Source organism: Misgurnus anguillicaudatus, chromosome 11 (assembly GCF_027580225.2).
Source record: "Misgurnus anguillicaudatus chromosome 11, ASM2758022v2, whole genome shotgun sequence".
Classification (NCBI taxonomy): domain Eukaryota; kingdom Metazoa; phylum Chordata; class Actinopteri; order Cypriniformes; family Cobitidae; genus Misgurnus; species Misgurnus anguillicaudatus.
In genome coordinates this window covers 14,751,349-14,772,783 of record NC_073347.2, presented here as the reverse complement: position 1 = coordinate 14,772,783, position 21,435 = coordinate 14,751,349, and the positions used below count along the sequence as shown (strand labels likewise).

Here is a 21,435-nt window from a genome sequence, read left to right as displayed (position 1 = left end):
GAAAGTGAATGTTCTCGAAGCACAAATATGTGACCCTCCCTGTAAAATCTTATGAGGAGCATCAAAGTTTGATTTAAAGGGACATATTATGAAAATCTGACTTTTTCCATGTTTAAAGGCGGAGTCCACGATGTTTGAAAAACGCTTTGGAAAAGGAGACGGTACCAAAACACACTTATAGCCAATCAGCAGTAAGGAGCGTGTCTACTAACCGACATCCTTGCCGGGTTGCGTATGTGTGGGGCGAGTCTATCAAAAGAAGGTCCAGATTCTATTGGGGTAGGGGCGTGTTTGTTTAGGTGATTTCAAATATCAACATTGGCTTTCAGAGATCATGCACCCCACCTTTAAGTGCTATAATTTGGTCCCCAGTGCTTCTATTAACCTATAAATTGTGAAAAAGATCAAGCCAGTAACTTAGTTTTGGGAAATCATTCTCTGTAAGCATGTAAAAAAATAGGTCATTGAAATTTGTTTCCCCTTGTGATGTCAGAAGGGGATAATACCGCCCCTTAATCTGCACTATCCAACCACAGCACTGCCATTTAGTGAGGAAAATGAACGCCACACCTAAAAAGTGGCAATTTTAACACGCTATAATAAATGTTCTATATGCTATTTTGAGCTTAAACTTCACATACGTACTCTGGAGACACCGAAGATTTATTTTACATCTTTAAAAAGTCTTGAGAAATGTCCCCTTTAACATCTTTGACATGACCAGTCAATATTAAAGATATCAAGGTTATTATCAGCGTTCTTTACATAATGTATTTTTATGTAGAAAACAAACAAAATGATTTCAACTGTATTTTCACAGACATCAGGGCTTCCAGCAGCATATTTCAGTTAAGGTGGCCTGCCTAAGCTTGGAAACCTTACCGCCTTAACTAGGTCGTTCAAAAAAAATAGCTGCACAAAAGGCTGTCAAGTGCATCTCGGAGAATAGCGCGTACGCGCATCACACCGTGAGCGGGGACGCGCGGCTCACGTCCGAAATGAGAAAGACGTGGTCCGGACGGTCACTGTCTGGAGGATAACTAGCCAGTTGATAAAACATCTCGGAGAATAGCGCAGACGCGCTTCACACCGCAAGCTTATTGTATTAGTCTATAGTTCTTGCAATTTTAAAGTAAGTTGGCTGGTGATTTTGTTGTTTGAGCAACCTGCTTAGGTTTCACGTGCCTGCTAATTAGATATAATTGTTGAGCGCTCTTGCTCACTTTATTTATGTGCATTATTTATATGCTACAGTTACACTCCTTTAAGATAATGTAATTAATAGTGGAAAATAATCAGTTTTTACAATTTTTGCGCTATCTATCATCGTTCACCAGACGTTCTACAACATCTGCTTTAGTTTGTGTTTATTAACCCTTTCACTTCATCACGCAGCTATTCCTGTTAGAGGTAAAACATTTAATTCATTAATAATCTAGTATGTGTTCATTTTTTTGTCATAGTTTCTTCTAAATTAAGTTTTATTTGAGTGTTTTAAAAATAAATATTTAATTTTTTTATTTTATTAAAATATTTTAATTTTCATCATGACGCATACGCCCCGCCCCTTTGATTACCACGCCCTCGGCCCCGCCCAACCCTACCAACTTAACTAACACATTTTCTGCGGGAAACCCTGGACATCATAAAACGTACAATTTAAAAGAATTCAAATATGTTACCTTCTTTGAGGCCAGGTACTCCATACCCCTGGCAACTTGATAGGCACAGGACACCAGGTCTTTAAAGGTCAGAGTTTCGTTCGGGATCTTACAGGTGTCGAATGAGTAGTCCATCCCAGGAGGTCTTCTCGCTCGCAGATACTCTCTGAGATTTCCTTTGGATGCATATTCAACCAGCACATACAGAGGACCTGTATACACACAGGTTCAGTCAGAAAAACAGTGCAGAGATCTTTTGCAAGTCTATTTGATATATAATGCTGTGTGATCATTTGTGTGCGTGTGTGCGCTGACCATCTTGTGTGCACGCTCCCAAAAGGTTGATGATGTTCTTGTGTTTTCCAATCATCTTCATCATCTCCATCTCGGACACAAGGTCTGATAAATCCTTATCTGTGCCGTCATCTGCCGTTGCGTAAAATGTCACAATGCACAAAATAAGAATGGTTATAAAACATGCACCATTTTTATGTAAAATATGTGATCTTGTCTGTAAAATCTAGACTAAAGTCTCATACTCTAGGATTAGGAGCATCAAAGTTAGATTTAAATCTTTGACATGGCTTTACTAATTCAATATTAATGATATCAATGCTATATGTTTACATTATGCAGGATGATTTTATGTAGGAAACAGTAAATCACAAAAAATGATAGTAGCTGGGTTTTCACAGACATAATGTAATCTAGACGTATCTAGATCTAGACGCTTTCATGACATCCACCCACATGTCATCTCATAGATGATATACACTAGATGTCGCCTTGGGGTTCTAAGCATGCGTATTGATTTTGTGCTGCGTTTGCATGTTAGGGCTACTAGCACTATGCATTAAAGTTAGAAAAAGTAGATTTTCATAATATCAAAACTTTAAGTTTTTCTGGACTCAATGCTAAATACATGTCGGACTGTTGAAACAAACCAAAAGAAAACCAAGAAAATTGCATTCATGACAATTTAATTTCCGTTACACCATTGCCTAAAATACGCTGATGCAGTGCTCCCCTGTTTCAAGATGGCGGCTCTATTTGAAGCATTCGGTCCAATGAACTGCCGTAGCCAAGGCGACATCTAGTGTACATATCTATGAAGTCATCTGACCTTGAAACATCTACGGCTGTAGCACATCACACACCTTTCAGCATCTTGACAGCAACAGTGAGAGGTTTGTTGGGTTTCTCTTTGTCAATCCCAATTGCTTCAGCCATCACCACCTGCCCGAAGCATCCCTCTCCCAGCGGCTTACCCAACGTCAGTCTGCAAACAAATCAGCATCAAACAAACACAATGAAAACCATTAGAACTAATTAAGAACGAACTTGCTTGATTATTAAAAATTTGTTTTTTGACTTACTTAGTACGAGTAAACTCCCATTTGGGGTCGGATGGCAGTTCCAGCTCAGAAACGTTAGGCAGCATCGGTCCATCGCTGGACGACAGGCGTGCAATCCTGACCAATGGTGTGTTTGAATTCATGGAAGAGTTTGATTCTAAGGACACCTGCTTGGGTAAAAAATAAAGACAGCATGTTATTGTCGCTGCAAGACAAAAAGAGAGAAAGCCAGTGTAACGGCAATAGTGTGAAAGAGAGAGAGAGGACATCACAAAGAAGAATCAATACAGTTATTTTAGGAAGAACAGCGACTCTTAAGTGTTGAGTTACAGACAGAAACATGTTGTCTATTCCTCAGAGGGATGCTCCAGAGAGAGAGATGGGTTTGTAGCTGTCAGATCTCAATGTAATGGGGCACAAGAGTGTATACAGGAACATTTCACTGATGTCACACAAACAGCTGTGGTTTTGTATTCTAAAGGGATGCTTATGAGGTCACCGCCTCACCTGTTGCTCTTCATCTTTCATTTGACTTTTTCACGTTTATTTTCTCTCTTCAATAATGATAGTCTGTATTTAAATCATCCACTTGTTTACTATTTATGGGCCAGGTTTCCTAAACAGGGCAAATTAGCGCGAGAGCGCAATTTTAAAGCAACACTATGTAGTTTCCATGTAAAAATGACTTACAGCTCCCCCATGTGGTTGAAAAGTGCAACAGTGCCTGGTATCAAACACTCTTCTGCAGGCAGGGGGAGGGGCTGTGTTTCCTACCCTTCACCGCCACTTTCAGAGTGTGCTTGTAGCAGCTAGGAGGCTGCTCAGGTTGCAGCAACAGTACAATTTGTCCAGTTAAAAGTTCTATCACTGAAATAATTTTAGAGACATTATTTAAAGGTAAAAAACTACATAGTGTAGCTTTAATAAAACGCCAATGGGAGTGGAAATTTCTGCATGTGATTTACTAACAAGGCTCATTTCCATAATGACCAACCAATCTACCAAGAGCAGCACAAATTAGCATAGGCAAGGCAAGGCAAGGTGTTAATACATGCATTCTTTAGACGTTAAATATTAGCGTGAATATCAGTAAAGTGACGAGCACAACACTTAGTACAGTAAATTGCGTTGCGCGATTCATTGAAATACTCTCCTCCCATGAATTTTGAAATCTGAAAAGAAAACTCCACAAATGCATATGCAATAAGGTCAGTCGCAAAAACAGTCCACGCCTTTTCAAGCTAATTTTTTACTAGTAAATCCTGACAGTATTTCTAACAATACAAATCCTGACAGTACAAATACACTTCAGCAGTCCACGTCAGTAAAAACCCAACAGCATTACACTCCCTAATGCACATCAGTCTAAAAATCTAACATTATTCAGCCATCAAAATTTAATGCAGTAATTTCTAAATTATTTTTTATTGCTAGAATATTTAACCCTATAGACCCCTTCACAGTTCACATCACAGGCGGTTCCCACTGCGCATGTCGGGGTCAGAAAAGTCATTACAGCAGATTGAGTTGCGTATTATTTGGTATCGTCAAAAATGCCTACTTGCGTCGTGGGCTTTGAAAATCGCACCAGGTCTTCCGTTAAGTTTTTCGGGATTCCTGCAGAATCTCAAAAACAAAAAATGCAACACCTGCGGCTGCAAGCAATTAAACGTGCAGACTGGGACAATGCAAATATCAAAGAGGCTTGTGTTTGTAGTGCTCACTTCATTTCAGGTAAGTCATCATTTTTCAGCCCTGTTAGATTAAATTATAAAGCCTGGATGGTATGAACAGTTTGACCCCATGCTGCGCGCGCACCCGATAATCATTCAATGTTTACAAACCTTGAAGGGGTCTATAGCTGTCTACAACTGCAAATTTATGACTATTATGCAAGATATGTGTCGAACGTTGGCAGCGGCAAAGCAGCTCTGATGTGGATAACGTAAGCTTATCTAAACTTTTAACTTCTGCATGAGGAAAATGCAAATGCAAACAAAGCCTTTCATGAGCCACAGAGAAAAGTATGTCAGCACCGGTAGGAAAATCAAACAGTCTGACAATGATATCTCAATATTTTCTAAAATTAGATCTACCAGGAGTGCTGTGCTCAAAATATCTATACACACAACAAACGTGCACCTTTTGAAAATAAAAAATCACAGACATGACGGTGTAGCTGATTTCAGAGATGAACGTCAGACTTTGATTGCTGGAAAAAATTCAGGGGAGTGATAAAGTTATAAGTGATAAAGATTACAGAGACAGAATCAGAGGAAACGTTTGTGTGTCAGTTCAGTTGCAGCTGCTACGATTTAAAATGTTTAAAACAACTCGAGCGTAACTTTCACCAGGAGTGAAACACGATCTAAACTCTGGCAGACAGCAGAGAGCATGAATATCCTTGTGTCACATCAGGTCTATGACACTCCTCAATCTGCTGTGAACACACACATACAGATAGCCACAAACTGCCCAAATTATAACAGCTTTACTACCTAAATAACCTACATTTGTGTTTGGCTTTTATAATGTGAGCTGTATGTTTATGTAAATTTCAAATTTACTGTTGAAAATACTGAGCATAAACATTATTGACTCTATTATTTCCCTACACAGATTTTGGTCCAATCTCTCTCGAATTCTCTTTCGCTCACTATAATACCAAATGGCAAAAATAATCAATAAACCTTGGTTATGTCGCAGTCCAATAGCCATTCGCCCAACTTCATTGACATGTAAACTATGCATCATTCACAGTAATGTCATGTTGTGTGTGAGGAGAAAAGGCAGATTTAGGACAGACAGAATGAGAGAAATAAGAGTGTTCAAATCTTGTATCTACTTTCTGTTACCTGTCTCTTGAGAGGGAATTTGGATAGTTTTTGCACAGGTGGTGTGGGAAGGGTCTTCTGTGTGTTCATTCGCATACGACAGAGGATGATGATGACCATGGTGAGGATGAAGAGCACACAGCCCGTCACGTAGATGAGGATGTCAGCATAATCGTCCACTCTATCTATCGCCACCGCTGACAAGAGCAAACAGTAAAAGTTAGATGGATGAACGGGGATGATGTCATTAATACAAGACATGAGCTGCCATTCTATACTACAGAATCTATGATTAAGGACTTGTATGAAGTCAAATTAAAGTTTTCCATAATTTGTGTTTTCAGGAAAGTTCACCCAAAAATAAAAATTCTGTCATCATTTACTCACTCTCATGTTGTTACGGAATAAATTTCTTTGTTCTGATGAACACAAAGGAAGATATTTCGAGGAATGTTTGTAACCAAACCAATCATGAGCCACATTCACTTCCATAGTAGCAAAAAAGAATACTATGGAAGTAGATGGGGCTCATCTTCATGAGAATAAGTAAATTATAAGAGAATTTTAATTTTGGGGAGAAACTATCCCTTTTAAGGCCAAAGTATGGTCCTTTTTTATGTTCTGTGTATAGTGCGCTTGACTCAATTTTCGTAATTTTTCGTCAATTTTTACTGCCAGGTTTTTAAAACCCATTGTACATTAGGTTGCACATGCAGGAGAATATAGAATGTAGCCCAGGAGATGCATTGCATTTTGTTGCAATGCGCATGCGTTGAACGCCTACGTACACGTACGGCATATAAACTATGCTTTGCCAGGCTGTGCGTTGGACATTATGCGTGCATTTGGGTACGCATAAAAAGCAAATTATACTCCGGGCTTTTATGCTAAATTGCCAGTTGGCTGGTATACTACTAAAGTTTTTATAATGAACGTTTTTATATAAGGAACTGCTACATAATACACGCCTTAAATCGAAATAAGAGATTCAATCGTCTGTGGTGTGACAAACTCGGAAGTCAGAACACATATTTAAAGAGACACTCCACTTTTTTTGAAAATATGCTCATTTTCCAGCTCCCTTAGAGTTAAACACTTTATTTTTAACGTTTATAAATCCATTTTTCCTATTTAAAACTTGACTTTTCTGTAGTTACATCGTGTACTAAGACCGATGGAAAATTAAATGTTGGGAGGTCTAGGCAGATATGGTAAGGATCTATACTCTCATTCCAGCGTAATAATCAAGGAATTTGCTGTCGTACCATGGCTGCAACAGGCGCAATGATATTACACAGTGCCCGAAAATAGTCCCCTTGATAACTTTCAATCAAAAATCAAATGTTTATCTCTAGGGGAGTCTAGGGGAGAAAAAAGTGCAGTGTCCCTTTAATATTGTTTTACATTGCCTTTAGTCAATCAGCTCTGATTGTTCTTTGTTCGAACTTTGAAGTTAAGCGGAAAGCCTGAGGTTAATTTACAGCCACCTTACAATCCAATTAACATGCTATCACAGCACCATGCAGGTACAAACATCCCATAATGCCCTCGCTCTGGAAGACTTATATGGCATTAACGTAATGAGCTCCACAGACAGAGTTCAGCAGCTCCACAAGAGGAGTTTTTTCATTCCGGCAGCACAATGTAGAGCGGGATAACAGGATAAGCGTGTGGTCATTTTTCCTGTGAGCGAGGAGGATATGAGATTCAATAAATCAGGTCTTCCAGTTACTATGGCTGTGTACCAGCAGCAAATACTTCAATACGCACCTCAGATAAAAACACGGCGATTGCGCTATCGACCGGAAACAGTCTATGGGAAATCTAATCATGATGTTTGAAAAATTTGTTTTTTTGGATATGACGTTTAAATCTAAAAACAATTATTAACTGGCGGGATTGTATTCAGAGGAAACGGACAGCAGTGAGAGTAAATGGCATATTTCATTTTAAAAACGAATGAAAATGAGGCTGATATTAGTTTAGATATTATTCCGTATTCTGTCCGCATTTGGTCGTAACATGTAGTGCATGATCTCTGAAAGCCAATGTTAATATTTGAAATCACCAAAACAAACACGCCCCTACCCCAATAAAATCTGGACCTTCTTTTGATAGACCCAACCCACACATACGCTACTGAGGCAATGATGTCGTTTAGTAGACATAGACATGCCCCTTACTGCTGATTGGCTACAAGTGTGTTTTGGTACTCGGCCCAACTCCCTTATCCAAATTTTTTTTTTTTAAATCATGCACCCTGCCTTTAAGATGACAAAAACATAAAAAATTCTACTTTTGCAAATAATTAAACCGAATTGAAGCCTAACTAAAGCAAATTTTACAGCAAGTGCCATGACGGTAAGGTGACATGTGAGTTGAAATTTAAATTTGCCATATATACATTTAGACATTGCTATATAAATAAACAGATCAAATAAAAAGAAGAAAGACATAAGAAGAAATACAGAGTGAGACACCCAAGAGAGAGAGACGAGTATACCTGGTAAAACTGTAAGCCAGGCAGAGTGATGGTTAAAGCCAATGGAGTTTCCCGCTAGACAAGTGTACTGCCCCGCATCCTCAAAAGACACATTGGTCAGGAAGAGAATCTCCAGCTCTTTATCCGTAGTGTTTATACCCGCAGTCTGAGGAAGCAGGGAGAGGAATAGAGAAAGACAGATCCATAAACCACAAGCCTTAAGAAAGGAATGAGGAGAACCACACCCAGCTCCTGACAGAAAGATTTGAACAATAAGATCAGTTAGACCCATCACCACCATGCCAGAAATTCAATTCTGGCTGAGAGAAAGACCTACACTGCAAAAACCAATTTAATAATCAGTGCCATTGTCTTGCTTTCCAGTAAAAATATCGAAACATGCCTAAAACAAGATTTTAAGGCATTTACTTCAGCAAGAAAATAAGATTTTATTAAGAAATTGCGTTCTTGGATTAAATCATATTTTTCTTAAGGTTTCCTAAGCATAAACATCTTAATAAGCGAATGAAGATGATTCAAGAAATAAAAACAAGTCTTAATATTTTACAGAATTGTGCTGGAATACAAAACACACCGAACTGGCTTTTGCAGTGTCAAAGCAAAATAAAACCCTAAACCCTTTTGGATAACGTAACACCCGTCAGCAGCAGTCATCCAGAATGTCTGTGTGATAAAAACATTAAAGGAAAACATCACATTTTTTCAATACTTTACTATGCTCCTACCTCAACTTAGATGAACTAATTCATACCCATCTTCTTTCAATGCATGCACTTAATCTTTGCACAGCGCTTCTTAAATGTGTTAGCATTTAGCCTAGCCCCATTCATTCCTATGGCTCCAAGCATAAGTTTTATTTTGTACCACCATACTTACTCGTGTCACTACTCATGTAAATAGGGAAAACATGGAAGTGTTTAGTGGCTTCTTAATTCATCCCTGTTTGGATCCTAAGGAATGAATGGGGCTAGGCTAAACGCCAACACATTCACGAGGCGCCGTACAAAGATCAAGTGCACGCACCGAAAAAAGACAGGCATTTATCAATTCATCCAAGCTAAGCCAAAACATAGTAAAATATTGAAAAACGGTGGTGTTTTCCTTTAAGAATGCACGCAGAGGTGAGAAGACCAGCTTTGAACCTTATTTCAAATCCCACCTACCATCTATTTAACTTTGTTCCTTATATAGGCCAGCCAACTGGTGTGCAAAGTGTGTGTTTTCAAATACTTAAATGAGCAGTGATTAAATGGTAGGTGGCAGTGTAAAATATATGAGAAATCAATACGTATGTGTCTGCGTTCCTATTAAACAAGCCCTTGTTGCATTGATTGGAGAAGAAGAGAAAGCGAGGATTTAAATGAAGCAGACACGCGCTCGGCTTACATAACAAGTCCTTGGATCAGGTCACCTTTTTTAATGTGTGAGAAGAGCGGGCTATTATGCGAGAGAGAAGCAGAGGGAAAGTCTCTACACCACCACCAAGGTCTTGATGGACAGCGGCTGTTTGGAGAGAGGTTTACCTGGCTGGGACACCGTGAGCCAGAACTCATTCTCTGACATGCCTAAAAAGTTGTGGGCTCTGCACCAGTACTGGCCCGCGTCTTTCTCTGACACATTATATAGAGTCAGAGTATCCAAGGCCTCTTTTACCTTACTGACAAAACTCTGCAGAGACATACAGTAAATACACTTAGTCAGAGGGAAGCACGTCTATACACGAATACAGACACTTGAACTTACTTTAAATCTTTGTAGTCTTGCTAAATCATGCTGGAGTAGGTATATCTGTCTCTTAAAGGGACAGTACACATATATTTATCATTTACTCATTTTTGTTTTTTTTCTAAACACGTATGTCTGAGGAACATCAGAGATTATTTAGCATTATACCACGGGGCTGTTGAATGCTTGATTCTGATTGGCTGAGAAATGTTCAATGGGTGTTGATTATTTTTCAATAACCACACACCTACCTTTAAAATGTGTTAAAATAGGCACTAGAGCAATATTTTTAGTAACTTCGCGTCGTGCCGCATTACCACCTTGGGTGTGCATTATTTTCTTATAATTCAATCCTTACTTAAAGGTGAATGTAATTTGTGCTCTTTCTTTATTATGTTGAGATAACGTAGTGACAAACAGCCTCTGTAGAACAATTTGGCTACTGTAGAAACATGGCAGCGACTTCCATTTGAGGGGACCCACGGTGTATGTAGATAAAAACGGCTCAGTCTAAGTTAATAAAAACAATACAGGTCATTATACACCACTCATAATATAGTTATGTATATTATATTGCATTTCTGTCAAAAGATCTAAGGACTAAAAAGTCCCGCATTGCACCTTTAAAGACAAAAAATAGGCCATGGCTCTGACATCACTTTAGGTTTAAACCAAAAGTATTCTTCATTCACAAATATCTGTCTTTCAGATGCTCATCGGCTTTATTCTCTGTTTCCGACCTCTTCCTTTCCCTTGATCGCAGACTTTGCGCCACACATGATCTGTCGCTCATCACTCTCGGTTTGGGGGGAGGCATCGAAGGGTGCGCAGATGAGACTGTGGGGAAGGGAAAAGCCGCCGTACGGCTCCCAGTAAAATACTGTTTCAATTATGTGGGAGTCTAAAATAGCGCGGCGGTCTGGCCAGCCGACGCTCTCCCCTCCTCTGCCTGCTGACTCGGCCCTTCCCTCGCTTTCCACACTCATTTTTTCCATTGCTTTTTCGGGAGCCTCTTCCCTCGTTCCCTCCCTCTTTCTCTCCTCTGAAGAGTGAGTGGGGCAGCAGAGCTAATGTCTGTCTCCCTGCGCGACGCCACCGCGGCGGTTAGCTTAGCCCAAAACAGATGTCTGCCTCTCGGAGGAAAGCGAGAGCCCCCAATTTTCCTGTTGCTCGAATCTATAGTGAGATGCTAACATGGGTGGGATTGAGAGTTGGAGGGAGGCGCAGTAAGAGCAACTCAAAACCACTCGTGAGACTTAATATGTGGCTTCATTTAAGCTGCAGTTGGACGCAATTGTAAAGCAACTGTAAAAATAGACATAGTATTGTGTGTCTGTCTTTTATTTGTATTCACCATAATTTCTGTGAATGCAAATTAAATAAATACAATAAAAATAGTGTTCATAGTTAATTAAACATGTTTAACTATTCTAACGTGTAAAATATTAGTGCTCGTACCTTAAGGATGTTGACGTAGGGGGCGCCATTGGGCCCATGCCGGCTTCCATTCACCTCGATGTGTTTAAGCCACTGGATGTGTGGCTGAGCATCACTGTACACTTTACAGTGAAACTCGACATCGCTGCCCACCACCACCGTCTGATTGGCCGGGAGTCCGGCTTGTAAGATGGGCCGGTGAGGCGAGCGTTCTGATTGGAGGAAAGATGGGGGTCAGTTTTAAAGTCGAATGAAGGTATAGTTTGGGTTAAAGGTTGTATATGTGTGTGTGTGTGTGTCCATACCAAGCACGTCGAGTTGATAGGTGTGTCTGATTGTCCCGTATTTGTTCTGTACCACACATGTGTAGTTTCCTCGATCGGATGGCACAGCGCTCTCCATTACCAAACTCCACTGCTGCTGCCGCAACTGGAGAGGGAGCGAATGAGAGGTTTATTCATACTGTGGGATATTATACTGTATAAGAAATAAGCAGGTGCTAAATTCTGCATGTCAGTATAATGTTAGAGTAAGATCCTTTAGGCTTGGCTTGAACCTACATATTGTATGCCACACATAAATGCTATGCCAAAAGCAATGCTTGAATGAAATTTTGTCTTGTAAAAAGATCATTGGATACTTTAAATAACATCTTACAATTTCTGACCCATCTGTGAAAATCCATCATATTTTGAGTAAGATCATGTCAAACAGTGAAATCAACGAGTAAAATCAAACTTCGATGCTCCTACTCTCCTAAACAGATTATGAGACTTTAGCCTGGATTGCACAAAAAAAGGTCACATTCGGTCTATTATACACTAGCATATAGTGCATGATTCATATGGAGCACATTTACGGTGCCTTTGTTGTTCCTTTTGGAGCTAGACACCCTCCAGTCATTATGAACTGTCACTGCATGTCAAGAGCTGCATTACAAATCAGAATGAAAATTTCTACTTTTGCTTCCACGGAAAATATAAAAGCATACGGGCTGAAGATTGACACGAGGGCGAGTAAATAATGCCAGAGGTTTCATTTTTGGATGAACTATACCTTTAATCACCACGCATGTAAAATGTGCCAATGGGTCACAACGTCTCTTTGTTTACGCAAACCCTTCACCTTCTCATACACACACACACGATCATTTAAATAGACCATACTCTAATTGTGTATACGTCTCTCTCGGCCTCTTTCAGTCACTCTCTCATTCCCTCTCTCCGCACTTTGGAGGTCTGAGTGGAAAAAAATGTAACTGTGTAAATATTATGGCCTATGTTTTTGAACAGTTGCGTGGTAACACTCTAGAGAGGGCAACACGCATACAGACAAACACGCATGCCTAAGAAAGTTGGCAAATGAGTCTATGCCCCCTGCACTCCCCTGGTCCCTCACCTCCTCTCGCCCGCTTGTCAATGAATATTTGGACCTTCATGAATGACCTTCATGACTGCATGGCATGAAAAATGTATGTGTCTGTCTGTATGTGGCCATGAATACTGTACAATTTGTTAAAGCATTAAATCTTATTTTTAATAACTGTTATAGATAAACCATTATTACTTAAATAACTTATAATAAAGGGACAGTTTAACCAATTACAAAAATTCTGTCATCATTTACTCACCCTCAAATTTGTTACACAAACCTGTATAGATTAATTTGTTTTGCTGAACACATAGTAAGATATTCTGAGCAATGTTTGTAACCAAACTGTTTTGGAGCTGCACTGACTTCTATAGTATTATCAGTTTGTTAATCTATGGAAGTCAATGGTGCTTCTGCTTTTTGTTTAAAGGATTAGTCCATTTTCTTAAAAAAAAATCCAGATTATTTACTCACCACCATGTCATTCAAAATGTTGATGTCTTTTTTGTTCAGTCGAGAAGAAATTATGTTTTTTGAGGAAAACATTCCAGGATTTTTCATATTTTAATGGACTTTAATGGACCCCAACAAATTTTTTTTTAAAATTGCAGTATTTTTCAACAGAGTTTCAAAGGACTCTAAACGAGGCATAAGGGTCTTATCTAGCGAAACAATTGTCATTTTTGACAAGAAAAATGACACCGAAAGAATCACGCAAATGTGCGTTTCATATAGTTATATATGAAGAGTTTGGTTCCAAAATGCGATAAACGCCATTTTTGAAAAAAAATTGTTACTGCCAAAATCAGTATTATATCAGGTCAGTATTTAAAAGTAAATTCTTGATTATACACAAAATCCAGATTCTGCAGTATTATTCTGTCATCTTTTCTCCCTTTTTTCCCAAAACGCGATATACGCCACTCCTCCTTTTCTACGCAATAAATCCGCTCCACATATTACAGCGCACCATTCCACGCAATGTAAACAAACAATGGCGGCGCGTTGAGTACACGGAATATAGTTTTCCTCATCTACTTTTTACTTCGTGATCAACAAACAAACAAAAGCAAAATAATACTTTAATGGCATTGATAAACCTGTGGTTGTTTTCTGTGACGGGAAAGATCGTAAGTCATCAACATCCAATGCGAGAGGCACTCGGGAGACGGGTGCTTGTTCTCCCGACAGCATCTGTGAAGTTTATGTGATGCTAACACATTGACCCCAGGGGATCTTATGAAAAACTTTCCATTATTTTCCTCAAAGTCAATGAAAATCAAACAGGACCAAAACATTTTACAGCGGATCGCTTTGAAAAATGTTAAGCGATGGCGTCAAGTATAACGCAGCAATGACAGTGTCATTAATATAACAAAGTAAGTGTTTTGATAAATGCCATTAATGTTGATTTTTTATCAGTGTGTACAACTGTTCAAACTAAATGAATTTATCATGGCAAAGATGAATGCACATTTATACATTGATTGAATAGATTTATAGCATTTTGAAAAAAAACTTGTCATGGATTTATTGCATTTTGTGGAAAAAATTAGTTTTTATAATAAATCTTTGAAAATCAAGTTATGGATTTGAATTTTTTATGTTTTTATAACCTAAAGATGCTATCTGAAAGTTTGTAACAGAAAATAGTGGGTTTCATCTTGTCACTTTCTTGGTTTAGAAAACACGTTTTTAAAAATTTGTCTAAATGGATTTATTGCGTTTTGGAACCAAACTCTTCATATAGTTCATATAGTTTAAAAGTACATATTTTTTATTTTTCTTGTCAAAAATGACAATAGTTTCGCTAGATAAGACCCTTATGCCTCGTTTAGAGTCCTTTGAAACTCCGTTGAAACTGCAATTTTAAACTGTTACATGTTGGGGTCTATTAAAGTCCATTAAAATGAGAAAAATCCTTGAATGTTTTCCTCAAAAAACATAATTTCTTCTCGACTGAAGAAAAAAGATATCAACATTTTGGATGACATGGTGGTGAGTAAATTATCTGGATTTTTTTAAAGAAAATTGACTATTCCTTTAATTCTCTTCTATTGTGTTCAGCAAAGAAATTTATACAGTTTTTTAACAACTTGAGGTTGAGTAAATGATGAATAAATTAATTTTCTTTTTGGGGTTCAACCCAGCTTTTGGTCAAAAAGGAATGAGCCAGGTCCGTTGGATTGTAATTTAACATATGCTGGGTTGTTTTAATCAATTGTTGAGCCAAATATAAATATTTTACTTGAACGTTGACATATATTAACGGCTGGACTTTAATCACTCTAACATTTTTTTTTAAAGTGTCCCTTTAACCTTGCATTTACATTCCCTTTACATTTAGACATTTAGCAGATGCTTTTATCCTTGTATCAGAATGAGCTATAATTTAAAAACATAACGTGTAAAAATTTTAATCAGGCCAATTTATGTTATTTAATAGCTAATTAATTTAATATTATGATATTGTTTTATTCATTTTTGTTTATATAATGGTTATTGGTATATGAAAATAAATGAATTACCGTACACCGAAAAAAGCAAGGCTTTAAACTCTTTTAAGATATCAAACCTCATAAAATGATCCTTTGTATCCTGTTGTGGAAAGTGCTGTGCATAGAGAAGTTAAAAAAAGTAAATTAGGACTAACTTGACACTGGCACGTTGTGCGTGTGTATGTGTCTAAAACATTTATCTCAATGTGTCCACTGAAGAAAAAGCCCTGAAGAAATCTCAGCTGTTCAATCTACACAAGCACATTATCTAGAAGGAAAGGGAGGACAGAGAGATAAAGTCTATTTAACCCTCACTTCATCAAAAGACAAGTGCAGAAAGTGGGATGTCACACTGCACAATGCAGATTCTGATACTGAACAAAAGTTTCACTGCTTATATTCCTCACAGAGTTTAGTGCTGTTAGCATTTAAACGAGTTACTATAAGAACAGTTTCATTCGGTTAAACTGAATTGTGACGTTATTGTGGGAATATAAGGAATGTCAGGTCTCTCTTGAGTATGTGTGTGTCCAGGATTTATAGTTGTGCCAGTCTCATTCTGACAGTGGTGCTGTTTAATTTAACCCACAGAGACAGGAAACAAAAACAACTGACCCCAGGGCTAGTCATTAAAATGACAAAACTCTTTCACTTTCTCTCCCTGGAAAGTGCAAAGTCTGACAGAAAACAACATGTTTTACTATTAAAAGAACGCATCAATATTGTACAGATGGCCCATTATCAAACACTTTTACATGAAAGTCTGTTAAAAGCTCTAGAGAATGTACTTCAGGCCAATATGCACATAAAACTGGCAAATTCAGAAGGATTAATGTTTCAACAGCTATTACTACTAAATTGGAAGTGTGCAATTTCTGAACAACTAGTGTAGCTGTGTTTTTTAAACTGTGCCACTGTATAGCCAAACAGGACTGACAGTGTGTCCATGTTGTTCTCTAATTGTAATATAATGCATAAGAACACCCTTAAACGGGAAATACAAATAAACTTAACCATGACTAGTCAATAGGCACTTTTCTTTTGAATAGTACGGCTCTGTACGACTAAACTTTGAGGGGTTTCCACTGTGTACAGTAGCCTAACTAATACCTGGTAATTGTTTTAGTACCACCTCGCACCGTCACTAAAATGTGATGTGTAAACACTGCAGATCATTGATTGGTCAGACAGAATCGTCACTACCAGTGTCACTGCTAAATGCAGGATATGCTAACCCTTGTGCACCTTAGAGCAAACCAAGTGATGTCATCGCTTTGTTGTACAAGTTCCCAAACTCCCATTTAGCAGTAAACAAAATTCACATTCTGAGAAACAAAAACACCATTCCACTGAAATGCTCCACTGCTTCTGTGTTGTGCGTTTGTTTGTATCGCATTTACAAAGATGTCACGGCTGTAGAGGCGGCACAACTATAACAATAAATCTACAATCCCACCCAATTTGAAGTGCAGTGGAAAAGCCAAAGTAAAGCGAGTCGTGCCTAGTCGTACCACGCAATGGAAAAGCATCACGAATGGTCGGGTCATAGTCAGAATAAGCAGCAAAGTGGACCAAACTTTTACAATACATCAGACTGATGAAGATTAAACTCAAATAGCATAATGTATATTTAAACTTAAATTGACCCAAGCACTTAATTTAGTCATGTACCGCAGTGGCATACAGACAAAAGGCACATTTGTCAGTGGATTAGAGATTCAGCATTTCATTAGTGACGTGCAAAACGCTCCAAGCATGCCGAATTTGAAACACGGGTGCTCCCTACAGAGAACACAGACTCAAATTGAGTCATCTCTCTTGAGGACGTAACAGCGTTCCTGCACTCAATTGAGCTGTTGAACGAACGCTCGCATACACGCTCTGTTTTTACAAAAGCATCGGTGTGTGTGCGTGTGTGTGAGAGGTGTGACTAACCCACAGCGCCACAGATTAGCATTCTAACAATGTGAGTTCGGTTACCATATGTGAGCATAACAAAAGCCACGCCCCCTCCGTCAATCAAGCTCCCTAAATCGCCACGGCAACACCTTCTCGGATCCTCCCCCTTCTGATGACTCAATAGAAAGGTGAACTTTGACCTTAGAACCCTGGCAGTCAGGGACCAACAGTGACTGGGTTGTGTGTTTAACTGTGTGAGTGTTTATATGTGTGGCCATTTAAAAGTGAAAGCTGTGAGAAAGTCAACTATCCAAACAAAGCCATGGATACGTTTCGGCATTGAGAGTACGCTGTGTGACTCGTTTTCTTGCGTTTTAAACTATCTTTTTGCAATTAAACAAACTCTTGACCGCACGCCAGAGAAGTAGTCCAACGTACAACCGGCTCCAGTGCCAACAGAAACATAATCACTGCATTATTGTTCAGCATACCATGCAGTAAGGCAAGTTTTAAGATTGAATACGCTGATTTCTCAGGAAGTCATTATGTTCGATGCATTGTACTTATAACACATTAAGTTTGTTATCATCATATGCAATTTCACACACATGAGAAATCGAAGACCCCTGACTTTTAGCCTTGATCTTAATAGAGACAGAATCCATTCAGTGTGAGCTGTCATGCCTCTGTGTATCTGTGTGTTAAATAGAGCTATTATGATGCTGTCAGACATTTCTATGCCAGCAGTGACTGCGTGGATGCAAGAGAGCAGGTTTGGTATAAAGAATGACCTGGGGTCAGTGCGGATCCCTGCTGTGTGTATACGTACGTGTGTTTGTTAGGGCATTGTGGTCACTATGGCCAAGTAGAGGTGGAAAGGTCAATGTTTTGTTTCTAAATGTCTCTCTTACCGTGGGTTCACACCAGCCGCGTTTGAGGCGTCAAAATCGGGTCTACCGCGCCTAGTTTGCAGCTTGAACAGTTTGAGTTTACTCTCTTCATTCGCGCGTGAAAGCCGCACATGAAATTTTAGTCATCAAGACATTCACATAGAAATTTGCATCATGGGAGAAACTTCTGCAACTCCGCTCGCTTTCTGTAATCACGTCACTACTAGAGCAAGCTCCTGATTTGTAAACGCGGCGCGTTCAAATTTTGAGTTCAAAGTTTGCTGCGGCAACGCTAAATGCGCGCCATTCGCGCGAACTAGACATGAAAATGAGGCGGAATCACGTCTACTGCACCGCGCTAAGCGCCTCATTCGCGCGGCGAGACCTCCAGATGCGCGTCAACGTGTCTTCACATTGACTTAACATTGAAATCACTCGCGCTTGACGCCTCTACCGCGGCTGGTGTAAACGCAGAATTAGGAGACACTGGCTATGTTCTATGCTAACATGTTAAAGCAAGGATATGTTAAAGGGACACTCCCCATTTTTTGAAAATATGCTCATTTTCTAGCTCCCCTAGAGTTAAACATTTGATTTTTACCTTTTTGGTATCCATTCAGCTGATTTAGGAACTATACTCTCATTCTGGCGTAATAATCAAGGACTTTACTGCTTTAACATGACTGCTGGAGGCGCAATGATATTACGCACTGCCTGAAAATAGTCCCATTGGTAACTTTCAATGGCAGAAGAATATTTTCGGGCACTGCGTAATGCCAGAATAAGAGTATAGTTCCTAGCCATATCTGCCTAGAAAATAGAAACTCTTCGGTTATTTTTTAGCGCGATGCTAATGGTCTAATCAAATTCAATGGATTATGCTAATGGATCAGCTAATGGATTCCAAAATGGTAAAAATCAAATGTTTAACTCTAGGGGAGCTGGAAAATTAGCATATTTTCAAAAAAGTGGAGTGTCCCTTTAAAAGGATATAGTTTTAACTTTACCATTATGTAGCAACCCCCAATGTTTTTCATTGTTCTTCAAAACCCAAATGCAGATATTTTAAAAAGTTTTTTTTTGGTGACCTCAAAGTGTTAAATAAATAACTTAAATCATATATTTTAAGTGTTCAAAGACATTTACTCCTCTACTTTCAGGTGGACATCGCTGTTGCTACAAATTATTTAGGAGCGAACATCCTAAAAGTGCCTAAACAACAGTTCAGACACAGAGAATGTGTACTAAAGTTTTTTTAAAACAAAAAAAATCTGCATTTGGGTTTTGAAAAACAAAGAAAGACAATAGACAAATTCAAACAACATGAGGGTGAATAAACATTTTTGGGTAAACTATTCCTTTAGGGAATACAATGTGCATGAATGCGAGCATGTGAGAAAGATTTTGGTGTGTTTATGTAGTATATTAGTATTGTTATTGGTGTGAGGTTGCTAGTTGTGAGTTTCAAGTCATGTTTTTGTCACAAATAGCCTGAACTAAAACTGTATCTGGGCTCGGAAGATTCTGAAGAGAAACGTTTGGGATCGGTTGACTTGAATGAAGACATAAACTTAAACGCTACAAAGAACAAATAAATAACAACAAGACCACACACAACATTCTGCTTCTTCTGAAAAACAGCAACAGGTGGAAGTTTTCTCTGGAGACTACAAACAAATCAGATCCAGAGAGAGAGAGAGAGAAAGAGCTCTTGAAGAAGCAGATGTTGAGCATCTGTGTAAACTGTAAATAACTGCAGACTTGTATTATTGGCGACCCCAAACACACACAGATATATTTACACAATCAAAAACGAATACGCCCACAGTCTTTATCAATATTTTCTTACTTTAATTCCACCCATCCTCTGCTCTCCCTTGAATTCTTTCCCATTTTTCAGCCAGTGAATGGTGGGCGTGGGGTTGCCGGTCGCAGGACAGCGAAACTTCACCGTATTGGCGGCAGGGACGGCTAATAGCTTCTTCTCCATTCGGTCGAGTCGGGTAAAGGATGGAGCTTCTGTAGAAATAAAACGGATTAGAAACTAATTAAATGCTACTGGAAATATTTTTTTGTGTTTGAGTTTAATTTGAAAACTAGGAACCATAAAAAAGTTTATGGATAGCATAAAGCTCTATCCTCTATATAAGTGTATGTTAACATATACAATAACAATTTTTTTAGGGGGTAGGGTGTTCCCTATTCGGGAGATGTTGTGTGGGTGAATGTTTATGGAAAGATTTTTCCTGTGCGCTCTGTGGTAGCGTCAGACTGGCTGCTTAATTCCGAGACTGAATTAAAAGTTGTTTGGAAAAGCACACGCAGACACTAATCCTGTGTTAGCATTTACACTCTATAGAGACAAAACCCTGAAAGATGCTCAGTGTTAAATCCTTCACAGAGCTGTAAACATATAATGCAGATTCCTCAAGATTAACTGTCATAATAAAAGATGAATTTTCCTCATCTAATCCGTCTACAAATTCAGTTTATAATAGCGACTGTCATGGGTCAGGTCTCTGTTTATGTTTCCTAGAAGGTAATGCCAAATATTAGAGCATAAACAGTATCCTTTAGCTAAAACAATTTTTTTCATTGTTTAATATTCATGCTGTTTGACAGATATTGCATTGCAGTTTAAATGTGTGTGTGTTTAAAAGATGCTTTCATCCTTTGATAGACAATTAACTCCAGATCGCTTCAACTTTCAGATTAAAACTCACAGATGTTTGATCTATGTCTGAGCATACACACATGCTTACCTAGCCATTTATAGGGACACATACTATAAATGTAAACTAGACTGACCCAATCTCACTTCTAAAAAAAATAAAAATTATAACCACAAAATACTTTATGTACCGTTTATATGCAGGGTTCCCACACCTTAGTTAACTTCAAATTCAAGGACCTTTCAAGGACTTTCCAGATCCAATACCCTTAAATTCAAGGACAAAATGTGTGGACACATTTCAAGTGAGAGCAAGGTTACATCGTGTTACCTTTAAAAATACATTGTTACAGTTTCCTTTCGAGGGAACTTGCGCTGCGTCACTGCGGTGACACTATGGAGACACCTCCAAGGGTAAGTGCGTCTGAATGTGTCTATCAAATTCAACCGATAGTGATGCTTAACAACAAAGACAGGGTGAGGCGGGAGTATATCGCTATCTGAAATATTGCCAAAAACTGCGTTACAGGGACGCAGGAAGTATGGCAAGGGAGACGCAGCGCCTCGGTCCCTTCTCAGCGAACAACAGTT

General features: G+C 38.7%; 1 protein-coding gene across 9 annotated transcripts in view; it reads right to left on the bottom strand.

Moving 5' to 3' along the window:
• The window catches only part of fgfr3 (fibroblast growth factor receptor 3), a 48,013-nt gene that overhangs the window by 6,146 nt on the left and 20,432 nt on the right, over nucleotides 1-21,435 (bottom strand). For 3 of the 9 annotated variants that reach the window (XM_073873103.1, XM_073873107.1, XM_073873104.1), the window contains exons 5-13: nucleotides 20,023-20,192; nucleotides 11,821-11,944; nucleotides 11,537-11,727; nucleotides 8,354-8,498; nucleotides 5,866-6,047; nucleotides 3,038-3,183; nucleotides 2,819-2,940; nucleotides 1,977-2,087; nucleotides 1,683-1,873 (exon numbers count right to left, since the gene is read on the bottom strand). In XM_073873103.1, the coding sequence (XP_073729204.1) occupies nucleotides 1,683-1,873; nucleotides 1,977-2,087; nucleotides 2,819-2,940; nucleotides 3,038-3,183; nucleotides 5,866-6,047; nucleotides 8,354-8,498; nucleotides 11,537-11,727; nucleotides 11,821-11,944; nucleotides 20,023-20,192 (1,382 nt within the window). Of the gene's footprint in view, nucleotides 1-1,682; nucleotides 1,874-1,976; nucleotides 2,088-2,818; nucleotides 2,941-3,037; nucleotides 3,187-5,865; nucleotides 6,048-8,353; nucleotides 8,499-9,876; nucleotides 10,022-11,536; nucleotides 11,728-11,820; nucleotides 11,945-20,022; nucleotides 20,193-21,435 lie in introns of all 9 variants that reach the window. The other 6 variants (XM_055170077.2, XM_055170080.2, XM_073873105.1 and 3 more) reach the window with 5 other exon arrangements.